The sequence below is a fragment of the Panthera leo genome, chromosome A1 (assembly GCF_018350215.1).
Source record: "Panthera leo isolate Ple1 chromosome A1, P.leo_Ple1_pat1.1, whole genome shotgun sequence".
Classification (NCBI taxonomy): Eukaryota; Metazoa; Chordata; class Mammalia; order Carnivora; family Felidae; genus Panthera; species Panthera leo.
The window spans coordinates 81,325,345-81,348,001 of NC_056679.1; the positions used below are offsets into that span (position 1 = coordinate 81,325,345).

A 22,657-nucleotide genomic window follows, 5' to 3' on the forward strand; every position below is an offset into this window, starting at 1 on the left:
TGCCGGCCTAGCGGGTCCTCAGTGTGAGAGTGTCTGCATTAGTGTTTTTTTAATACAGAACTGGGAGCAGCATTTAAGGATTTCTTCGTTTTGATTTGCGTTTTATTTCTCAGTCTTCAGTAATCTGGGAATACAGATTTGAACAGAACGATTTTGCTTCATACCCATTTGATTGGCTTTTAAATGTAGAAGCCTGCAGAGCAACCAGGGACAATAATGTAGTGAAACGCATCCACTCTCCACTGACGGCAGTGTGGTGGCGCCATGTTAGAAAGCCATTTGGCGCTAATGGATGAGGCAGAAGCTGTCAATGGTGGGACCCGTAGTCCGAGGGTGTCCAGTATGTGCAGTTGGTGTGCATTATATGCATCTCAGAGTGCATGGAGGCCCCACAAGGTGTCCTGGGATGTTCGTTGCAGGCCTCTTTGTGGAAGAAAAACTAGGGACAAGATGTCCTTCAGTGAGGTAACAGACGGTACGTTCGTTACACGTATTGAGGTTACTGGTGCAGTAGCCACGTAGTGTGGAAGACGTAACACTGAGTGACGCACTCAGTTACAAAGGAAATACTCGGTGTGTTGTCCTCACGCGTTTGTAAGCATGTAAACACTTCAGTTGTTTATGACGCACGTGTCAGAAAAGTGGAAAACCATGACGGGAAGGAGTCTTTCCGAGGAGGAAGGGAGAGAAGGAGTTGGCATGCGGATCAGAGGGGCTGAGTGTGTATACCACCTCTCGGGATCTGCTCTGAGTGGTGGGCACAGTAAAGTGAGGTGTTTCCATTGCTTCTCTGTGTGTTTTCGGGAGAATAACCATCCTTGTCCCCAAGAAGCTGGTATAGAGCCCACGAGAGGGCCTCAGGAGGGGCACAGAGGAAGGGGACAATGGCTCTTGGAAGCTGGTGGTGACTGTGGGCAGGCAGAAATGGAGCAGAAGGCGTCCCAAGGTCCTGTGGACGCCAAGGGTCCTGCCAAAACCGTGCAGCAGATCAGGACTGGGAAGATAAACCTGAAGCACTGGCTTCCTAAAGGCACTTGAAGAAATTCAGAAAAGGGCAGGGGATGGGGCACGTGTGCTCGGCCAGGTCTTCACTGCCTGCCACGCTGCCGTGGTGCCCTGCGGTCCGCCCACCGCAGTGCCCTGGCTGAGAATGAGCGTGCACCGACCCCATGGGGAACACGCGGGGGCCCGCGCCCGCAGCTGCTGCCGTGCGGCCGTCTGCGTGACCCAGGGCCTCAGCAGGCCCGGAGAGACCTGACCCTGCTCCGCTGAGCTGCATGCAGGCCCAGAGAGCCCAGAGCTGGCGGAGTGGTTCCCTGACCCACCGCGGCCCACAGAGTCCCTGCAGGGGAGCCGCAGTGTCCAGCGCATGGCTTCTCTCCAAGGGCTCCTGGCCTGACCCGCTGCCTGGCTCCACGAGCACAGGCCCTCTGCCCCCTGAGGCTGTGTGCCCCCCAACACTCTATGCCTCCCAGGATCCGTGCCCCCTGAGGCAGTGTGCCCCCCCACACTCTGTGCCCCCCCAGGATCCGTGCCCCCTAAGGCCGCGTGCCTCCCCGCACTCTGTGCCCCCCAGGATCCATGCCCCCTGAGGCTGCATGCCCCCCACACTCTGTGCCCCCTGAGGCCATGTGCCCCCCCACACTCTGTGCCCCCCCAGGATCCGTGCCCCCTGAGGCCGTGTGCCCCCCCACACTGTGCCTCCCCAGGATCCGTGCCCCCTGAGGCCGTGTGCCCCCCGCACTCTGTGCCTCCCCAGGATCCGTGCCCCCTGAGGCCGTGTGCCCCCCGCACTCTGTGCCCCCCCAGGATCTGTGCCCCCTGAGGCCGTGTGCCCCCTGCACTCTGTGCCCCCCCCAGGATCCGTGCCCCCTGAGGCCGCGTGCCTCCCCGCACTCTGTGCCCCTCAGGATCCGTGCCCCCTAAGGCTGCGTGCCCCCCTGCACTCTGTGCCCCCGCAGGATCTGTGCCCCCTGAGGCTGCAGGCCCCCCCCCGTGCCCTCCAGTGTCCGTGCCCTCCAGGCTGTGTGCCCGCCCCCCCACCAGCTACATGTCCCCGAAGGGTTTGTGGGAGGGTGTGTGATGACCCCCGTGTGGCGGAGCTCAGTGACTGCCGGGCTGCCGGGCTGCCTGGTGCACAAATGTACCTGTGCTCTCCCACCTCACCTTTGCCAAATGCAGCTCTCCCCCTCCTGAGCCCCTCACCCCATTCCTGAGGGTACCTGGTTTTCTGCCCCTCCACCTGTCCTCTGCCCCTCTCCTTCTCACCTTCCTCCACGCTCTGGTTCCTGCTCTGGATGGCCCTCGGCCCTCCCCTCCTCAGCCCTGCTTCCCCAGTGACCCCAACTGGCACGTGTAGGGGATCCAAGGCCTTTCCTTGCAGCTGAGAAAGCCCCCTTCGGGGAGCACCTGGGTAGTCCCAGGTGGGCGCTAAATGGCTTCTGACAAGCATCTAGCCAACTCTGTCCAAATCCCCAGCAACTCGAGTGAGCCCTTCACGGCCACCCACCCACCTTCCCAACTGGTTTTCTGCTTGCCCCACACTGTCTGCAATCCTCCAGGCTGGCCCAGCCCCTGCCCCACCCACGTCTGCTCCTGAGCCCTCATGCAGCTCCTGTGCTGTGGTCTCTGCCTTACAGGACAACCAATCAGCATCCTCCAGGGGTGGCTCAGACCTTCTCCTCTGAGCCCCCTGCACACACATTTGCACACGTACACTGTGGTCACACTGCCAGCAGTGGCTGTGATGTGCTCCCTGGGGCAGGGAACCAGGTGAGGCTCTGCCTGGGCCTGCAGGAAGGGGCATGGGGGACCCCTGCCCAGGTCCTCCCGCCTGAGCTGGTCCCGGCGCCTCTGAGGCCCTGGCCATGGTGCTGATGGTGGGCAGCCAGGCGTGGTCACCCCAGTGGTCTCTGGCACAGACAGAGGAGGCGTGTCCCACAGGGGAAACTTCAGAGCCCTGTAGCAAAAGTCGGGGCTGGTGTGTCCCGATCACTGGAGGCACGAGAACGCAGGGGCCAAACTCCTGGAGGGAAGGATGGGGCAGGGTGGCGGCCAGGGCCACGAAGAAGTAGATTTGGGGTCCATTCAAGGGAAAAGCGCAGTACTTGTTGGGGGGTGGGTGTCAGCGTGAAGAAAGGTAACTTCTGCCCCTCACTTGTCCACGGCTGCAGCGGGACGTGGGTCGCAGCCATGGCCCGTCCGGCAAAGCCCAGAATGACGGGCTCAGGGCCGTCCTCTCTCCCCTCCAGGGCTATGAGGACTGGCTTCGCCATAAGGCGGACAATGCCATGAACCAGTGCCCGGTGCACTTCATCCAGCATGGCAAACTGGTCCGGAAGCAGAGCCGGAAGCTGAGGGTGAGTAACACTGGTGGTTTGTTCCAGCCCAGATGTGGAAAGTCCAAACCCAGAACACAGCAACGTGACGGGTGCTACGTGAGCTGAACCTCTGTCTGGAATTGCTTCTTTACAGCTGGAGGCCAACCTCCTCCCCATACGCTTCTTACTAAAACAGACGCCTTCCACTATCTGTTTTCTTAACTTTAATTTTTATTTATTATTTTCAAGTTGTAATAGACTTGATTTTTTAGAGCAGTTCAGTTTCACAGACCCCATCGGGTTGTCTGAACTTTATGAGATTGTACTCACCAGTCACGATAGAGAAAGTTCTAACACGCTGTTAAAGAATTTATTCTAGAACAAGGCAAAGTCATATTAATGTGAATTCCATTGGTTGGAAACTGTGAAAATAGGGACAGAAACCTCACTGAAGCCTTCGTTTTAATTTCCTGTTTCAGTGAACCATTCATGCATCATTATCTGTTAAATGTTGGCATCACTTAGGCAGTGGTTTTCACGCCTGTGCTAGCCAGTGGGAAGCATGTACCCAGACAGGGAGTGTGATTGCTAAGGTTTATCCTGAGGAGTGCTCACTGGGACCCCATGGGGCCGCTGCACCGAGGCTGTCTATCTGTTCTGCAGGTGGGGGACGTCGTCATGGTCAAGGAGGACGAGACCTTCCCCTGTGACTTGATCTTCCTCTCCAGCAGCCGCGGAGACGGGACCTGCCACGTGACGACCGCCAGCTTAGACGGGGAATCCAGTCACAAAGTACCATGCCTTTCATCTGAGGCCACACAGGCCTTGCCCCAGCCCTGCTGTGCCTGCAAACACAGTGTTCCCAGTGGTCACAGGGCACCCCAGGGGGCTGTGCTGGCCATGTGGCCCCTCGGGGTCCGTGGCAGCCAACCATGGTTAACAGAGGCAACTTCATGTTATTTCTTAGCTGTGCCATTTAGCCAAGGGGCCAAATTAAGGATGCAATGAGTAGACTGTGGGAATTTTGAAATTTTCCATTTAGTGTCTTGACTAGACTAGAATTATGTAAAAAGCCACACAAGAGTCTAGATTTTAAGTGACTATTATTTCAATGAGTGCCTTTTTGTTAGAATATCTTCAGGATTTTCTGAACTTATAATTAATGTCTTGTACTCCATGTGGAGCTCTGTTCTGGCAGTTGGTGCTACAGAACTTTAATGATCACGAAAGAATAGAAGATATCACTATTACTTTTAAGGATTTCATTATTTAAAAACTGGAAGCTTCCATGGAGTTTAGGGAAGTGAGTGTAGTAGCTCAGTGGGCCCAACCGTGTGGGAGGCGTCGGCCAGCTGTGGTTAATAGTGGTATTTGGCCATGAGAAAGAGAGGTTTTCTTTCTTTCACGGATAGTTCACATCCTTGCATGAACCGTGCGGGACTTTTTGGGCACGTTTCCTACATACAGATCCCGAGAGAGCTAACATTCTGGCACCACTCATACTAAGTAAGGAAATCCCAGGAGACTCTGTGACTGTGGTCTCTGGGGCGCGGGGACACCCGGCGCCCCACGCATCCCTGGCTGTTGGCAGCAGGCTGTCCCTTGCACCCGTCCTGCAGGAAGGGTGCCCCAGCGTCGCTAGCGAACGGGTGCTGCGGTCTCCAGCCACGTGACTGTTCTCCACGTGAGATGGGACGGCCATTGCCCCCACACATTGCTGGCAGACACCCCCCTGCACCTTGCGTGCTACCATGCTCAGCATCCCGTTTGTGTTTCTCTGGTGTCACCTCTGCACGTTGGGTTTGGCCCGGAGGCTGGAGTTACCTGAGCCCTTTGCTTAAAAGACAGCGAGGCCCCCACACTGGTCACATTTACGGCTTGTGTGGCCTCGGGCAGGCACTTTGAACTTCCCTGCAGTTTCCACATCCATGGGACAGACTTGTCTTCCAGGGGCTCTTGTGAGGATAGACTTAGAAAGTCTCCCAAAGCGCCAGGTGCACAGCAGGCGCCCCAAGGTGTTGTAGATGCTGCCGCTGCTGCTTGAGTGTGTCTCCCGCTTGTTTTGATTCATGGCGCCCTTTCCTGCCCACACTTGATTTCTGGGAGGCCCGGAAGGAGTTCAGAGACACGCTGTCTTGAGCAGGCCCTTGCACTCCGACTCCGAGCCCAGGTGTTCACGTTGGTGATGCGTCTGGGCCGGGGCATCAGCATTGCCTGGGTCGTGTTAGAAATGCCATTCTTGGGGCCCCCAGACCCAGCACGTCTGCTTGGGGCTGGCCCCACTGTCGCTGCCCCACAAGCCCTCCAGGGTCTGAGGCTTGCTCGGTTCTCGGAGCCATCGGTAGAGGCCCAGTGGGCAGCCGTGTGGTGAAAGCTTACGCTCACCAGCAGCGCCAGGCGAGGGTGGTGTGATGCCAGGGACACCACCGTGCACACAGTAGGACCTCACATGAGGAAAAGGAACATTAACTCTGTCACAATGGCAGATCCAAGTGTCCCACTTTACAGAGGAATGTCCCACAGCTGTTAGCTTGAAGTTGAGGGTGGCAGGCAAGAGCAGAAGTTTCTGGCACCTAATAGAGGAACAACAGTAGCCCCATGTGATTCTGTAACTTGTTAATAATACCTGCAAACTGTGTTACACGTTCACTTACATGTTACTTGTGTGAACGTTTTCTCTGATGTGGTAACTAAGCTTTGTCATCAGGCTTAGCTGTGGGCACAGCAGATTAGACGTGGGTGCTGCCCCCGTTAGAGGGGTGCCGGGGTTGTGTCGGTGGTTTGGTGGTGAATTCACCTTTCTTGTCTGTCTGCAGACTCACTATGCCGTTCAGGACACTAAGGGGTTTCATACCGAAGAAGATATTGACGGCTTGCACGCAACCATTGAGTGTGAGCAGCCCCAGCCCGACCTGTACAAGTGAGTCCCATCTGTGCTCCCAGTAACTACCTTTGTCCCCCCAGGTGTCCTTGCTCTGCACCAGCCACATCCAGCACCATGCTCGTTTGGAAAGACCGTGTAAAACCGCTGCATAAAAATGAAGACCAAACCAGAAATATGTCACTTAGAAATTTTCATGGTTCAGCAACATTACGATCTATAGTCATTTATGCAAATATTTGGCCTGGCTTTAATGAAACAAGCTTATTGAAGAAAAAGTAATTTTCTGTGACATGAGGAACCGATTTTAAGGAAAATCCTTGAAGTCAAGGGCTAATAAGGACAGAAAGTAAAGGGGGAACAGGGGAGGAATTTAGGTAAAGATCCCAACCCGCGAGCTTCCCGGCGGGAACTGGGAGGTGGGTGCAGGGAGCGGGAGGGCGCCTGGCCCTGCGTCTTGGCCACCGCTGCAGGCAGTGACCCAGCTTCTCTGTCGCCAGGTTTGTCGGCCGCATCAACGTCTACAGCGACCGGAACGACCCCGTGGTGAGGTGAGCACAGACGCACTTGTGGGTGTTTTCACCCCCGCTGTCAAATCCAAGTGAATTCTTAGATTACTGATAAGAGGTTTCCGCTGCTGCTCCGTTGGGTTTTGAAGACAGAATTCTGCTTTACAAAAGGTCCAGCTTCCGCTGTCTTTTGTGCCTTCTCTTGTGAACACAGCTATATGTGCCAACACCTGATGGCACTCACGGAAAAAGTTCTCTCCCCAGTGTCAGGAGCCCCTCTAATCATTAGTCGCTGCCCCCATTGGAAATGTCCTTCTACCTTGTAGACAGTGAGGTTGAGGGATTCCCGACATTTTATCGGAACGTAAGCACCTACTCACAGTTGTCACTGGGACAGTTTTGGTTCTAGATTGTGTCTAGATTTAAGGGGCTGTGCCTCACCGGGGACCGTGCAGGTGGTAGGCAGGTGTGCTCACCTGTCATAGTCTGGGACCCGTCACACACGCGGGTTGTGGACAAGGACCTGCACCCGCCATGTGTCAGTGCTGAAGCCCGGGGGCCGCACCGTCTCCCTGCGTCTGCAGGCCTGTGGGTGTGTCTTTTGGGCGTTGCTCCCCACTCTGGAGGGTTTTGCTGCCCGGGTCGCTGAGATGGACAGTTTAGGAAGTTGACTTTGAGTAGGATTCAGACTTGACCTTTTCTGTAAACCTCACTTGTTGGAGACATTCTAGTTCTTCCGATTTAAGTGGTCTCCAAACCATTGATATCCTGGTGTCACCTTGTGTGTCAGAGAAAACCTCTGCCTAGCAGTAAGAACAATTTCAGGGGGACTTTGATGAAAATAAATTGTTACTGAAAGGTAAGCCCCTGGGGCCTCTCTCCTCCTACAGTCTTGAAATTCTGTTTTCTAGAAATGACTTGTGCATTTCACATTTTAGCACTGGTACCCAGTAGTGCTAGGGAGGCTGTGGGGCATGGCCATGGTCTTTCATAAACGGATACTAATCCACAGGGAGTTCCTGTGGGGAAACAACCTGTGCTTCTGTTTCTCGTGAGCATTAGCATCTGAAGGAGTAAGTAGAGAGGGGTTCGTTCATCATGCTGTGGGGATGAGCCCGAAAAAGCCAGCCGGCTTTTCGTGGTTCATGGTCAGATGAAGTTTAGCACTGAGCAGCGGGGAGGTAATTACTAACATATTTCACGTTTTGATACTAATTCTTGTTTTGCTTTTTAAGTATTTATACTTTTCAGCAGACTTTTAATTCATGGGTGGGGAAGGCGTTTATATCTGTGGTGCGAGCGAATGGTGATGGATCACGTATACTGTTCCTAATCCACTCAGAGTGGTACTTCTCCGTCCTCTGTCCAAACTAGATGCACCGTTCCTTTTAAAGTAAATTATTTTAGACTTCCCAGAGACACCTTTTTAAAGGGCCGCTTGCTTTCACAAGCACGTCCAACAGGAGCTCTAAGTGCCGCTGGCGGAGGCCGGCGGTACGGGTAACAGGAGATGACCGTGTGTGTGCAGCCTCCGTGGCCATCAGGCCGGGCATGCGTGTCCAGACCACAGGGCCGCCCTGGGCAGGCACGTCCGGTCAGGTGCGCCCCAGCAGCAGCCTCCCCGCCCTCGTTTCAGCCAGCAGGGGTCCTAAGCTGCATCGGTTAAGCGTACGGGTGCACCACAAGTACGTGGCGTTTGTGGGCAGCTGGCTCCCCGGGGCCAACGCCTGTGGCACGCGCTGAAAAGCGACAGCGCTTGCCTTCGCCCCACCAGGGAACCGTGAGTGCGCTCACTGAGCAACGCTGGCAAGGCTGCAGCCTGTGCCTCCTTCTTTTCCTCCTGGGAACTGATGAGAATCCGAACCCTGCAAAGGCAGAGGTTTGGTCCGTGGTCATTGAGGGCATAGGGCCCTGCTCGTTCCTATGCAGATGACTTTTAAATTCCTTGGCCATGGCTTCCCCAGAGCAGCGGCCCATGGCGGTTCCGGGTTTTGAGGCCACCTGCCCCCGGAGGGTCCGTGTGGGTTTGCCCCCCATCCCGTGTTGATGACTGTACACAGCGTTCCCAGCCCCTACGTCTGAAAGCAAGACCAGATCCCGTGAGACTCGTGGAGTCTCTCTGAGGATGCGGTGGAGTCCACCGAAGCCTCCCGAGTCACAGACCATCTTTTCTCTCTCCCTGAACGGTCAGGGCCCCCAGCCCAGCAGTGCTCACAGGAGGCCTGTTAGGAGCGCGTGTCCAGGCGCTGCTGGTAGGACCCTGTGGGTCAGCCCACCTCCCTCCGTCGGCCTGGACGGGCTGGGAGCCCGCGTTCCTGACGGGGCCGCACACATGCCGGTGCCCTGAGGGCGGATGCTGTGGAGTGCCAGCCGCTGGGTCCCCCCACAGAGCGGTTCTTACCCCCTAGGGGAAGGCCGCATGCTCTTATGAGGAGCCAGGCTAACTTCCATAGTCCAGATAGAAGCACCTCTTCAGAGACGCGATTTCTTCTTGGAACCAAGTTTGTTAGGTGCAGGCCTCGATTATGTGCCCATAGCACCTTCCTCTATTTGCTGCATTACTGTCTCTGATCCCTCTATCCTTCCAGGCCGCTGGGGTCGGAGAACCTGCTTCTCAGAGGAGCGACGCTTAAGAACACTGAGAAGATCTTCGGTCAGTGTCGGTTGGCAAATTAGTACTAACAGCTTCTAAAGTTAAGGATGTACAGAGCAGTTAAAGTCCACAGTGCTGCCACGAACGAGCTCTCCGTCCTCTGAGTGGACTCTGTGGCACCAGTGAAAACCTGTGCTAAGGATGACAAAGCAGTGAGGTCTCAGGGTGTCACTTGCGTATCAAGTGCCTGTAGTTTTTGACTTAGAAACATAGAGTCATGTCCCCGAGAGAATTCACAGTGTGTTTCCACAGCAGATTTCTCTCAACGCCTGCATATCTTTGGTAACGTCTCCCATTTCTGTGGGTTATGTTTGTTTTTTAATTGAGACAACTTAAAAATATACACATGTGCCCCGTTGTCAGAAAACCCAATATCTTAAAACCTGAGCTTCAAGAAAAAGTAGAGATTGATCTCGACATGAGAAAAAAAAAACATTTCTTTTTTTTTTAAATTTTTTTAATGTTTATTTTTGAGAGAGAGACAGACTGTGAGCAGGGAAGGGGCAGAGAGAAAGGGAGACAGAATCTGAAGCAGGCTCCAGGCTCTGAGCTGTCAGCACAGAGCCTGACGCGGGGCTCGAACTCACAAACAGTGAGATCATGACCTGAGCCGAAGTCAGACACCTAACCAATTGAACCACCCAGGCACCCCTAAAAAAAAAAAACAAAAAACATTTCTTTAGTCTGAAGAGTCCTGTTGTGGGACTCTTTTTATGAACAGTTAGCTTGCCTAGTGAAATTTAGAATACAACTTTTATCCAGACTTCTATATTTACTGCAGCTGTGTGCAGCTTCCTGCGTGAAGGCAAGGTACGCCTGTGTTATTGTTCTAACTGCTGTCTTCTGCCTTGCAGGTGTTGCTATCTACACGGGCATGGAAACCAAGATGGCATTAAATTACCAATCAAAATCCCAGAAGCGATCTGCTGTAGAAAAGTAAGTGTCAGTACCCCTTTGTTTGAAGTGCGTACAGCTCCATGACCTAGAACCATCATGAGCCCCTGTAGACGTGAAAGCATTTTCCTTCTGGCTTCGTTAGTAATTCCTTCATGGTCTCTAGGGAGACAGCAGCACTGGGCATTTAGACAGATGGTCTCATTCTGCGGGGCAGCAAATGGCTGCATGCGTTCAGCCTGCGTCTGCAGGCTCCCTCCTGTGGACACCTAGAGTCCCAGCAGCTCCTCTCACCAATCCATGGAAACGTCAAAATCGGGTCACTTTCAGCTTTGGGGTTGTTGGAAACCGTGTGTTTTTCTGAGGGAAACATAAGCAGAGAGAACAATCTTCCTTTCGTTAAACAGTAAAATCCTTACCGTGATGAGTCAAGGACAGAGTTGAATTTGTGAGAAAATGTGGCCCAGAGTGTTGTCTTACTTTCCTTTTGTTCAAGTGCATCCTTGATTTGCGGTGGTTACAAGTTATTCCACACGGGGGGGGGGGGGGGGGGGGGGGGGGATGGACTTGGGGATCTTTGGGAAGACTGTCAGGTGTCTGCTGCCTGCCTCGGGCAGGTTGGTCTCAGAATGTGATCCTGCCATCTCCATCCATCGACGGCTACACCGAATATGAAAATGGAGATTTGGCTCTTAATAAGCAAGAATGCTCTGTTTCCAGGTATTACCTTGACGAATAGGTTTCAGAAATAAATACTGGAAACTCAAGCCTTCTTCACAAGATCCGCTGAGCCATTGGCCAGGGATTCAGCCTTTTTCCTATTCAGAGGGCATTTCTCTCCTGCCCCAGTGGTACTGGGGAACTCACTGGTTGGAGCTTAGTGGCCGAAGGGTAGACATCTGGGTGTCTCTGAATCTTGGACTCCCGGACCGCACAGTCAGCAGTGTGGCTGCGTGAACTGCCCTCTCCTGTTCTTGAGACTTTCCCTGTGGCCCCAGAATCACATGCCAGTGCAAGCTTCTGTTCTCATGGTGACCATGCCAGGTGATGGGGGGGTGGCTCACACGTTGCTGTTTCCTGGCCATGCATTTGGCTTGAGGTCCATCAACTGTCTACACAAAAGCACTATCAACTGTCATATAAATAAAGTTTAAAAAACCAACTCTGCTGTCATGTTTCATTGAGTTACAGGATGCATCTGTGAGAATGAACTAAAACGGAAAAGTTTTCATCGGAACCGTCCTGATAACACGCCCGCCCCAGATGCCTGGGAACACAGCACGGAGGGCAAGCAGGTCCCTCAGGAAGCAGTGACTAAGTATCATTGCTGTCTTGTGTTGTAGATCCATGAATGTGTTCCTCATCGTGTACCTCTGCATTCTGGTCAGTAAAGCGCTAATAAACACCGTCCTCAAGTACGTGTGGCAGAGCGAACCGTTCCGAGATGAGCCGTGGTATAATCACAAAACCGAATCGGAAAGACAGAGGAATCTGGTACGGAAAGTGCGTCCCTTTGTGGTGACCAGACCGCCTGTAAGCCATTGTTATGGCAACATGGCAGGAGAACAGGAGGCCTCGGTTGGTGACATCTCTGTCCTGGAGGCGTTCACTGATCTCAGGGTGTGTCAGTGGTCTCTCCCTGCGGACCGCACTCGCCCCCGAGCGTCAGTGGTCTCCCCCTGTGGACCGTGCTCACCCCTGTCTTGGTTGGGTACTGGAATGTACACTCTGGAAAGGGATGGGCCCCCACAGTGAATTCATTAGGGCAGCACCATAAACATTTCCAGAGCTTCTAGATCCCAGCACAGTGTCCTGTACTTAGAGGCTGTTCAGCAAATGCTCAGTGAGGATCATGAGGCAGATGGGGCTGACATATGGAGAGACTAAAGAAAGGAGGAACATGTCAGTTACAGGAAAATTGTGGTAAGAACTGATTGCATTTCCCCTTGGGGTTCGGGCTCAGTTGCTCATGTCTATGAAAACCGATTTTCCCTAAGCCAGGAGTTAAAATCATTTGACTGAACCTTTTCCACTTAAAAGAGTACTGTTTTCTTCCCTGAGTTAACACCTGAGCCATGTGCCTCCAGAACAGGTAGCACCGGGTGCAGAGCCGGGCCACGTGCGGGTCCAGAGCAGAGTCCTGCCTCACCTGTGTTCAGTCGGATCTCCCACAGAACTAAATGGCTTAGAGATCAGAACAAAACTGTGCAGAGAAGTCCTTTCTCCCAGCCTTATTTCTGGGGCTGGGTTATTACCAAGTAAGTTTGGAAACATGTCAGAGTCTGGAAGCAAGTGTGGAACCCTCAAAACGTGCAGTTTCCCGCCAGCTCTTAGGAGGCAGGCGCCTGTCTCCCCCAGTGTGACTGTCTCACAGGTGACCTGCCCCTTGCCCCTGCCACCAGTATAGGCCTTCTCCCTGTCTGTGGCCCTCATGGTGCTAAAATCAGGTGACTGGCCACTAAGCTGTGCCTGCCCCCAAATAATGTGTATCTTTGGATTTGAAACAAGCACCTGTATTTACAGATAACACTGGTGCGACCTGAAGGGAACGCTAAGTGTCAGATCTTCGTGGTGTTGGTGATGGGACGCGGGAATCACGCGGGGCTCTCTCAGTTCCTCAGGGCGTTCACGGACTTCCTGGCATTCATGGTTCTCTTCAACTACATCATCCCGGTGTCCATGTATGTCACGGTGGAAATGCAGAAGTTCCTGGGCTCGTACTTCATCACCTGGGATGAAGACATGTTTGATGAGGACACAGGCGAAGGGCCTCTGGTCAACACCTCAGACCTGAACGAAGAATTAGGACAGGTGAGTATGTGTGGCGGCCTCTTCCCCAACTTGTAGATGATCGTGCCCTCCGTGCTGTGTTCCCAGGCATCTGGGGCGGGCATGTTATCAGGACGGTTCCGATGAAAACTTTTCCATTTTAGTTCATCCTCACAGATGCATCCTGTAACTCATGAAACACAACAGCAGAGTTGGTTTTTTAAACTTTATTTATGTGACAATTGATAGTGCTTTTGTGTAGACACTTGATGGGAAATTAGCTGTATTAGCTGTTTGATAAAAGCTCACCGTGCGGCCCCAGTGCTGCTCGTTCTGGCTTTTCATGCCGTGAAGGCAGGGAGACCATGTTTCACAGGCAGCGCAGTCTGCTTTTCTGGGTGATTCCCTTTCCTCAGTCTGAAGATGAGCAAAGAGACACCTCCAAGTGTCCGTGGCTGGCTGGATTGCAGGGGTCAGACACCTCATTGCACACTGTTGGCCCGAGCTCTCCATATCTGAGCTGCTTCATCTGTGAAATGGGCCTGATACCTGCCCTGCCCAAGTGCAGGGCGGGCTGAATGGGGTGTCGGCCGGTGTGCATTGCAGCTCAGGGCTGCCCAGAAGAGGGGCAGAGCCCGTGCATGCCCATCCATCGGCCCCACGGCTCAGCTCCATCGCTATGCCCCAGCCTGACCCTCTCCTGGCTCTTACGTCTTGGGAAAGGGCATTTGGTAAATGGTGGTTCATTCATCTTTGAAAAGAAAAAGGAAAAAAACAGGAAGAAACTTGGCAGATTTTTGCAAAGAGGGCCGTTTTAGACTGGCAGCTGAAATCCACCCCCTACAGAACAGCAGTCTGTAGTAGATGCACAGACTCAGGTGGGGGTCTGCAGCGCTCCCCCCTTGGGTCAAGGGGGTCTGTTCCCGAGAGAGAACTTGCTTGTTGGTGAGCATGGCTCTCAGGGCATCGCTCCAGCGTGTGCCACGGCCCCGGGCTGGACTCCGGTGTCACACAGCCACGCGGAGCCCCAGCCCGCTCATTCAGCGCCAGAACAGCTTTCCCTCTGCATGTTCACACCCTCGGTAACATTACCTGGTGTATTTTGTGTGTTGCTGAGAAATTCTCAGAGGAAAGCATTTCTCTGTAACAAGAAAAATGTCGAGTGTACTACGGAGAACGTATCTGGCTCCAGCTGTCGGACAGCACAGGGGCCCCGGAGGTTTGTGGGAAAGCTTCAGGAGATGGGGCCTCCTGAAATAGTCATTATCATCATTGGTCCTCACTCTGAAAAATGTCAGATGTCGCTCACTTCCAGTAACACAGCCACCCGTGCCCGTGAGCCCTCACAAGCGGGCGCCTTCCTGTCACTAGTTTTCCAGATTGTGGGGAGAGGCCTGGCAGAGTTTTGGGTGTTTGGATGGCAGGTGGTTTAAAAATAATTCAGGGGGGTACTGCTGTGTACTTACAGTTTACTTGAGTCAAGCACACAGGGGAAGGCATTTTCTGCGGTGGGATTAAGACACCAGAGAACATTTTGCTGAAAAAGGCACAGCATGAAACATGTAGCCAGTTCATTACCTGTCTCCTCTGCTTCCCGGGCTCCGGCACTTTACTGCCCTTAAACCTGCCTCCCTTGCGCGTCCCGGGCAGTGAGCGGGGACTTGCTCCTCCAGCCAGCGGGGCTCAGACGGCGGGGATCCCCACACTGTTCCACTGTCCAGAATTCCACGTCATTCCTGATGAACATGTACCCGAAATTGATCCAAGTTTAGCGCTTAAAACTGGGTGTAGTTTTGTGTCTGAAATTTGCTCTGTGCTTTTGTTTGAGTTCTGACTGGTGAACTGTCAGTGGTGTGGTGAGTTTTGACCTCCCAGACCTCAGAGTGAGCTCAGGTTCATTCTCCCTGCATCCTTGATTTTCTCATACCCCCGCCCCACATCTGTGCATCCAACAAACAACGGGAGCCGAGCTGCACCTAGAGCTTCCACCTCCAGACCCAGAGGAAGGTGCTCGCGCGGCTCAGACAGGACCGCTGGCCTCAGCGGGAGCTAGAGGAGGCTGGCTCGCCCGGCGTAGGGTCCAGCAGCTCCGGCAGGGTAGGGGGTGGAGCCCGGGAAGCCCCCTCCGGGTGGAAGTGGAGCTGCACCGGGGTCTGACCCGCGAGTGGCACCTTCTCTGTGCCCGAGGCCGCGGGCCCCTGGCCAGACCTGCCCAGCGCAGCCGTGTGTCCGCAGGTGGAGTACGTCTTCACGGACAAGACCGGCACGCTCACGGAGAACAACATGGAGTTCAAGGAGTGCTGCATCGAGGGCCACGTGTACGTGCCGCACGCCGTCTGCAACGGGCAGGTGCTCCCCGACGCCTCCGGCATCGACATGATCGACTCCTCCCCAGGCGCCGGCGCCAGGGTAGGTGGGCACGCCCCGGCAGGTGCACTCCCTCGGGGCCGTCCCCTCTGTCCTGCACAGGGTCCCGATCACAGGGTGGGCTGTGTCACCTCGTGCTCGGGTCCCCTAGTGACCAGCGTGGAGCCTGTGGGGCGCCGCCACTTCCGCCAGCAAGTCCGGCAGGTCACGTCCGTGTGAGAAGCAGCTTTACACTGTGGACAGGCAGGCGAGTGGTGGGCTGAGGGCAGAGGGGCTCAGCGCACCAGGGGTGTGTGCTCACGCACGTGTGCATATTCACGCTTGAGCACATACGCACACGTGCATGCACAGAGATGCACACACACAGACACATGCCCCCCCACGCACACGTGCGTTGCACGTGCGTAGTACACACACCTTCATGTGTGCGCACGCACTACGCTGAAGTGCACATACGTGCCCTTCATCTCAGATGTGCAGGTGTGTACACACACATGCATGTGCACACACCAGCCTATGTCCCCCACGTGTGCTGCACGTACACACGTGTGCACACACAGACATGTGGCCTTCCTGCTCACACGTGCATTATGTGTACATACACGCATGCACAGACATAACTTATGTGCACATACCCTCTTACGTGTACACAAGCTACAGTCTAGCACGTGCACGCACACACACACACACAATCTCACAGGCACACACGGACACATACCCATGTGCTGTGGCTCCAGATCTCAGCATCTCTGGGAGGTGTTGTGACCCTCACCGCGGTCACCATGGTCAGTGAGGAGACCATTCCCGAAACCTTGGTGACTGCAGAGCTCTGTGCAGGGTCACACAGCTCACCTTAGCAGGCTGCACAGTGACGGCCTGTCGTGACCAAGTGCCCCCCCACCTCCTGCCACGTGTGCCTCTGACAGTTTCCACCTGGGGACTGCGGCTTCCCCTCAGAGTCTCAGAGGGAGGGCCCGGGGTCTGTGGTCATCGTGAGGTGTGCCACCGGCTCGGTGCCCTCTTGGCACCCTTCTGCCTCAGCCGCACCCCAGGGCCCCCAGGAAGTGGTCGGGAATCCCCAGGGCACACAGGCTCGCAGAGGTTTGGCCCGCCGAGTTCACTGCCTGCGACCTTGACCCTGTCTCCTCCCCTTCTTACTCAGAAGTGCTGGAGAATGAAGAGAAGCCACACACACCCCACCCTTAAGCACCAGAGGGGACACTAACCCCTCCGAACCCCTGAAGGGTGCCCACCCTGCTTCATTGTCGATTCGCCATGTGCTCTGAGCTGCGTCAGCATAGACGTGTGGGGTCTTGTGCTGCACTTTGACAGGAGCGAGAAGAGCTGTTTTTCCGGGCCCTGTGCCTGTGCCACACAATCCAGGTGAAGGATGACGATGACGTGGATGGACCCAGGAAGTCACCAGACTCAGGGAAGTCCTGTGTGTACATCTCGTCCTCTCCCGACGAGGTGGCCCTAGTTGAAGGTATCCAGAGGTACGTGTCCGGGCGTGGGCGGGTCTGGTGCCCGAGGTCCATGCTGTGCGATCCGCCCCGACCGCGGCTCGTACCGGCGTGTCCCGACGCAGTCCCGTGCTGTGGGGGAAGGGGGCTAGACAGGCAGTGCCCTCACGCCCCAGTGCCCCCCATCTCTGTTGGTGGAGGACGGTCCCTTCTGCACACAGCCTGCCGCCGGCAGCCCCCCTGCTGCTGGTCGTTACCACTGTCTTAGATGCATGGTTCCCCTTCTAACTTCTGTCGAAGATACAGTCTTAGATGCATTTTATGGCCAGTCTTCTCTGTCCTAAAGAATTGGTGCCCAGGGATGTCAAGCAACTTGGGCAGTGTCACACAGCATAGGGTGCGGGGCTGTCTTCGTAGTTCACTTTGTCTGCTGTTGTGTGAGGTCTGTGTGCCTTCCGCCACCCACACCCTCCTACTGGGAGTTCTAGCTGCCTCAGGACGTGGCCTTCCACAGATGGCATTCTGAGCAAACATGGGGAAGAATCCTTTATTCCAGAGCCATGTCAGGGAGATGTTTCCCCAGTTCCCACAGCCTATGGCTACTGAGTTAATGCCGGGGGCCCATCGTCCCTCTTCGCTGCCAGTAACGAAAGGGCGTTGAACACTCTCATCTGCTTAGAACCTGTGCATTGTTGACTCATACGTTTTTCTTTTTCTTTTTTAACTTTGCATCATTTATTTTGAGAGAGGGAGAGAGAGAGAGAGAGAGAGAGAGTGCAAGTGGGGGAGGGATACAGAGAGAGAATCCCAGGTTGACGCCACACTGTCAGTGCAGAGCCCGATGTGGGGCTTGGACTCAAAACCATGAGATCATGACCTGAGCAGAAACCAAGAGTCAGATGCTCAACCAACTGAACCACCCAGGCACCCCAACTCATGCATTTTCCCTGTGCAGTTTGAGTGGTGACTTCAGGCATGTAAGTTGTGTCAGCGGGACCCTGATCAAATGTGCAAATTCACACACGTGCAGAGGAGCTCTCTCCTTGGACACGAGGGCTCAGAAGGGAAAGCTTGTGCAGTCACATTAGAAGTCAGGACGGGCTTTCCTGCCGGTCACTGTAGACACGCTGCTGGGGCGAGTGGACACCCTGTTCCCATGGTCCTGTGGCGCCCTGGCATCGTCGTGGCCACCGGCTGTGTTCAGGTGGCGGTTTCACGTCCCCATCTCTCGGCTCCTGGTGCACAGAAGCCACGCCCCTCTCTCTGCACCATAGTACCTGGCACACTGGTGGCTCTCAAGCTGGCAGAGGAGGGGTGTTACAGGTTACACGCTCTGCGGGCTTGTTGACTGACTGCTTGCTCTGGGCTGTAGTTTCCTCATCAGTAAACTGAGAGGGTCGTTCTGGAGACACCGTGTCCCGGGATCCTTGTGATTGTGACATGGCTGCCGTGGCTAAACAGCCCACTGATCAGTGGGCAGAAAGGGGTCGCCACCCACGGGCCGGTCCACACACCTGCTCCTGTCCTCCTGACACCCATTAACACCAGTACGAGGGCACGATAAGTCACAAGGCTGTTGGCTCTCAGAGAATTTCTTGAGATGGTGAATACGTGACTGTGATAACTTCCTAACTCTGCAATGCAGTTTTGCCAGAAGTATTTCTTTCTTGAAAAGAACGCTTTCCCCAAACTTAAGTAACATGTAGAGGAGGAACCTGGGGACTCTGGCTAAGCTCCGCACTTGTGCGCTTCTTTGCAGACTCGGCTTCACGTACCTGCGGCTGAAAGAGAACTACATGGAGATACTGAACAGGGAGAACGGCGTGGAGAGGTGAGGGCCGCACGCTGGGGGAAAGGACTCCTCCACACGACGGCTTTCCCGGGGAAAACCCAGACCCTCTGTCCTGCTCCCACGCCTGCCTCCCCTTCTTCTCCGGAGAACCCAGGACCGTCGCCCACTGGCGGGGAGGTTAGGAGTGGACGGCCAGAGTGGAGGCCGGCCAGTGCTGCGGCGTCCGGAGGGTCTGCCACGAGCTGCCTGACATCAGGCTTTAGCACGAGAGTGCCCTCAGCTTCTAACACATTCTGACACTCTCCCAGCCACTGTCTGCCTGCCTGCCTGCCTGCCTGTCTGCCACAGGGAGTGGCCACAGTGGTCCCGTGTTCACACAGCACCAGCCCCCGGGCTATGGGACCCCGTGGCCTGCCGAAGACAGTCTGAGCAAGGACGCGGTGGGTGCTGGTGCTTCCCGTTCTGTCTTCAGTGACCACATGTGCTCAGGGTTGGTGGCCATGTTGTTCTGAGATGCCTTGTCCCAGAGACAGAGGGCGTGTCTTGAGTCTTGACTCGGGGCTGCTGGTCTCCTTTATAAACACGAACATGCGGTGATGGGCACGGGGAAGGACAGGTGGCAAAGAATGTGACACTGGGTGTTGACGGCCTCAGAATCCCCCGAATTTTAACGTTCCCTTGAGCAAAATAAACCCTCGGGTCAGCATAAGCAGTGTACCCCTGACCGCTCTGGGCTGGCTGCGGGTCCTGTGTTGGCACAGGGGGCCTGTGCCCGCAGCACTGGGGGCTCCCGGGGCCCTGCCTGCCATCCTGGCTCCCTCCGAGGTGGCAGGTGGGCTTCCGCAGAGGGGTTCTCCTACAGCTTGCCCTCCCCACCCCCACAAGCTGCAGCTGGGGTCTCTGGACCCTGAGGAGTCTCCAGAGACGGTGTCTGGGGTTGCTGAATTACCTTTGGTATTTCAAATGCCAGCAGAGATCGTGGTCTTCTGATGATAAGACTACAAGCCAATTAAATATTGGTTTTCTTTGTTTTTTAAATGATTCTTATTAACTGAAAGGACCCTGGTTTATTGTCCTGGGTTGGAAGCTCTGATAGTGTCTGCGTGTCTGTGTTCAGAATCCAGAAAAGTGAATGTGCCTTTTGTTTGGGGAACGGACTCCCTGGGCACCTACAACTTGGGCTCGGGTTGGGAGGGTCCCGTGCGTATGTCCTGGTGGTGAGCACACGGGAGCCTGGCCTTGGCGGTGTTGTGCCAGCTCTGAGGAGCAGAGTCCCCCACTCGTGGGTCCCGATTCCATGAAGGAGCAGCCTGGCCGGGAGGGACAGGGGACAGGGCAGGCATGCAGGGAGGGCTCTCTGGACGTGGCAGAGGACACCCTGGATGTCCTGCTGAGCAGAGGCCTGTGATTACTTAGGCTCACAGGACTCATGGGGCAAGGTGCATGTCAAAACCAACTTTTAATCTCTTTTTCAGGTTTGAATTGCTGGAAATCTTGAGTTTTGACTCCGTAAGAAGGAGAATGAGTGTGATTGTCAGATCTGCTACAGGTAGAAATGTTTTTTTCTTCCATTTCCTCAACTGCACATTGTAGCGGGTTTATTCTGATGCTCACATCCTGTAGGAGCTCGAGGACTTAAGCGTTCGTTCGTTCTCTTTAAAACAAAAAGTTGCCGAACCCACTGTAGGTCCCGTATCTCCTCATGCCCCAGGTGCCCGGCCCTCCTCCTGGCACCTCTGCTGGCACAGGAAAGCCTGATGTTTCCCCTTGACCAGCAAGTCCTATGAGGTCTCCTCTCCTTCCTGGCAGCCCCCTCACCGGCAGCCTGGGGTCTCCCACCTGCAGCCCCCGCCTCCTAATCTGCGGCACATCAGTCCTAAAGGGCCCCGAGGGTACCTTGCTGGTGGCGCAGCCCCTCCTCCGGTGGCCAAGCCCTGGCTCCCGAGCTGCCTTCCCAGTTGTCAGCCCACAGCCAACCCTGGACGTGCACATTTTCCACCTGGGGGCCCCTCCCCAGAGGCACCTTTCCCCCTGGGGGCCCCCTTGTTCACTTGCGCTTCTCTGAGGGCAGCCCCACGGCTGCCTTGCGGGAAGCCTTCCCTGGTTGCCTCTGTCGGGGGAGTTGTTGTCTTCTCACCAGCCAACTGTGAACATCCTGAAGACCGAACCCCTGCTCGCCTCAGCAGGGTACGCACCACTGCCCTGCTCTGGACCACTCGGTAGACGCTGCTTAATTCAGTGCGCTCAACGCAATCGCAGTTTCAGAATGGCCTCTTGTCAAAAGATGTGGGATCTTACTCCTTTTTGTAAAGGGTAAAACTAGGTGGTGCCAGGCTGCGTATCTCTTTGGAAAGTTGCCTGGTTGGCAGCGAAACACAGCCATGACCCTGGAACCAGACTCTGAGCCTGACACACTGATCTGAAGGCACATTGGGGAATTTTGTGTCAGCCAGTGTCCTGACGCTCACGGGAGGACCTCGTGTGGGGAGTACCTCAACAGGACTGTTGTGACCATCTTCTGATGGGACTGGCAATGACTAGTTTTCCTCCTTAGGCCACAAAGGACGGTGTGAGGTTGCCGGGACGCGTCTTTTGGCAGGACCCCACGAGTCGCTTCCCGGGGTGCTGGATGATGAGCCTGGGGAAGGCACTTGGCAGCTCTGGGCACTGTCCCTGCATGGTCCCCGTGCCCCTGAGCCAGTTGTCAACAAGGAGGACTGGCAGGGCTCCGCCAGTGAGTCTTGGCACCAGGTGTCACGGGGCGTGAATAACATGAGCACTATTCATAATGTGTCAAAATGGATTTTGGCACTGGGGTCAGCAGGGTGTGGGAAGCACTCGCCCACAGTGTCGACAGACACGCTCAGGTGTGTGGGGCATGCGGGGTGGGCGGCTCCCCCCAGCGGTTGGAGCACCTTCTCCAGGGCTGGAGCCTGTCAGAACACCCCAGAACAATGGCGTGGGACTCTGGGACATGACATCCTCAGTCCTTCACCATGTGGTGTCCCCACGGGAATGTGAAGTGTCGTGGCTGCATCCCACCTGGAAGGCAATTCGGGAGCCGGCAGGCATGACCTCACCGCAGGAAGAGAAGTGTGACTTCTCACAGCTCCTGCCCCGTCTGCGCTTCTTCCTGAGCCACGTGCCTGTACGTGCTCCTGGCAGGTGCACTGTGGAGTCCTCGACAGCTGCCACCTCCCTTCAAAGGCCCATCCCCAAAGCTCGGGAAGGAGCTGAGTCACATGAACAATTTTCGTCCGGGGCGTTCACTCCCCGACAACAGCCGCTTCCCTGGGACGACATCTGCCTGTCCTCCAGGGTCCCCTGCGGGACTGCAGGCTCACGAGGACAGGCCACGTGCCATGTGCACCAGCCTCTGTGCCAACTTGTTTCAAGAGAAGTTTGAATAATTAATTAAATGAACTGTTCTTTGGGTAGTAACGCATCCCTGGAGAGAACGCTAATTGCACTGGTTTTACACCTAACGGGTTTGGGGGACCGTAGCCCCCTGGCCAGTTAACGGCATGGGCTTCCTCCCGGGGCCATGGACATGCTCACTGTGCTGCAGGTGCCTCACTGTACGTTCACTCCGCTGGGTTCTTCCTGCTCGTGGACAAACTTGCAAGAGCAGGATCCAGGGGTGGTTCCACGTGCTGCCTGCTCCTGCTTTTTTGCAGGTTAAAGTTTGATTCACACTCCGGTCATTTTCATGTCGGGGGCTGTCGGTAACCAAGCCCCAAGGCCAAACACATCCCTGGTGGAATGTGTCAAGCGATTGACAAGTTAAGACAGTGGGAAATTTAAGCCACTCCCGAGCCAGTGCCTTGAGTCATCCTGATTTTTCTGGAAAAAAGCGGGAACACATCATTATGTCGTTTCGACTAGCATTATTGCCGTGAACCATGTCTGACAACTTGCACGATTGGCTGGAAGTCATGTCTGGAGTCAGGAATGGGTTCTGCCCCCGGGCTGGTTGTGGGGCCAGCCCAGGCCCCACTCTTCCCGGCTC

The 22,657-nt window shown here is 55.1% G+C and overlaps 1 protein-coding gene across 9 annotated transcripts in view; it reads left to right on the forward strand.

Moving 5' to 3' along the window:
* ATP11A (ATPase phospholipid transporting 11A) overlaps positions 1–22,657 on the forward strand; it is a 123,502-nt gene that overhangs the window by 68,266 nt on the left and 32,579 nt on the right. For all 9 annotated transcript variants that reach the window (XR_006200322.1, XM_042930452.1, XM_042930463.1 and 6 more), the window contains exons 5-16: positions 3,252–3,359; positions 3,984–4,112; positions 6,137–6,240; positions 6,702–6,752; positions 9,299–9,363; positions 10,218–10,299; positions 11,601–11,751; positions 12,871–13,068; positions 15,262–15,435; positions 16,726–16,889; positions 18,616–18,687; positions 20,124–20,197. Coding sequence is in view for 8 of the 9 variants with exons in the window: in XM_042930452.1 (XP_042786386.1) it covers positions 3,252–3,359; positions 3,984–4,112; positions 6,137–6,240; positions 6,702–6,752; positions 9,299–9,363; positions 10,218–10,299; positions 11,601–11,751; positions 12,871–13,068; positions 15,262–15,435; positions 16,726–16,889; positions 18,616–18,687; positions 20,124–20,197 (1,372 nt within the window). In the remaining variant the exon portion in view is untranslated. The remainder of the gene's footprint in view (positions 1–3,251; positions 3,360–3,983; positions 4,113–6,136; positions 6,241–6,701; positions 6,753–9,298; positions 9,364–10,217; positions 10,300–11,600; positions 11,752–12,870; positions 13,069–15,261; positions 15,436–16,725; positions 16,890–18,615; positions 18,688–20,123; positions 20,198–22,657) is intronic.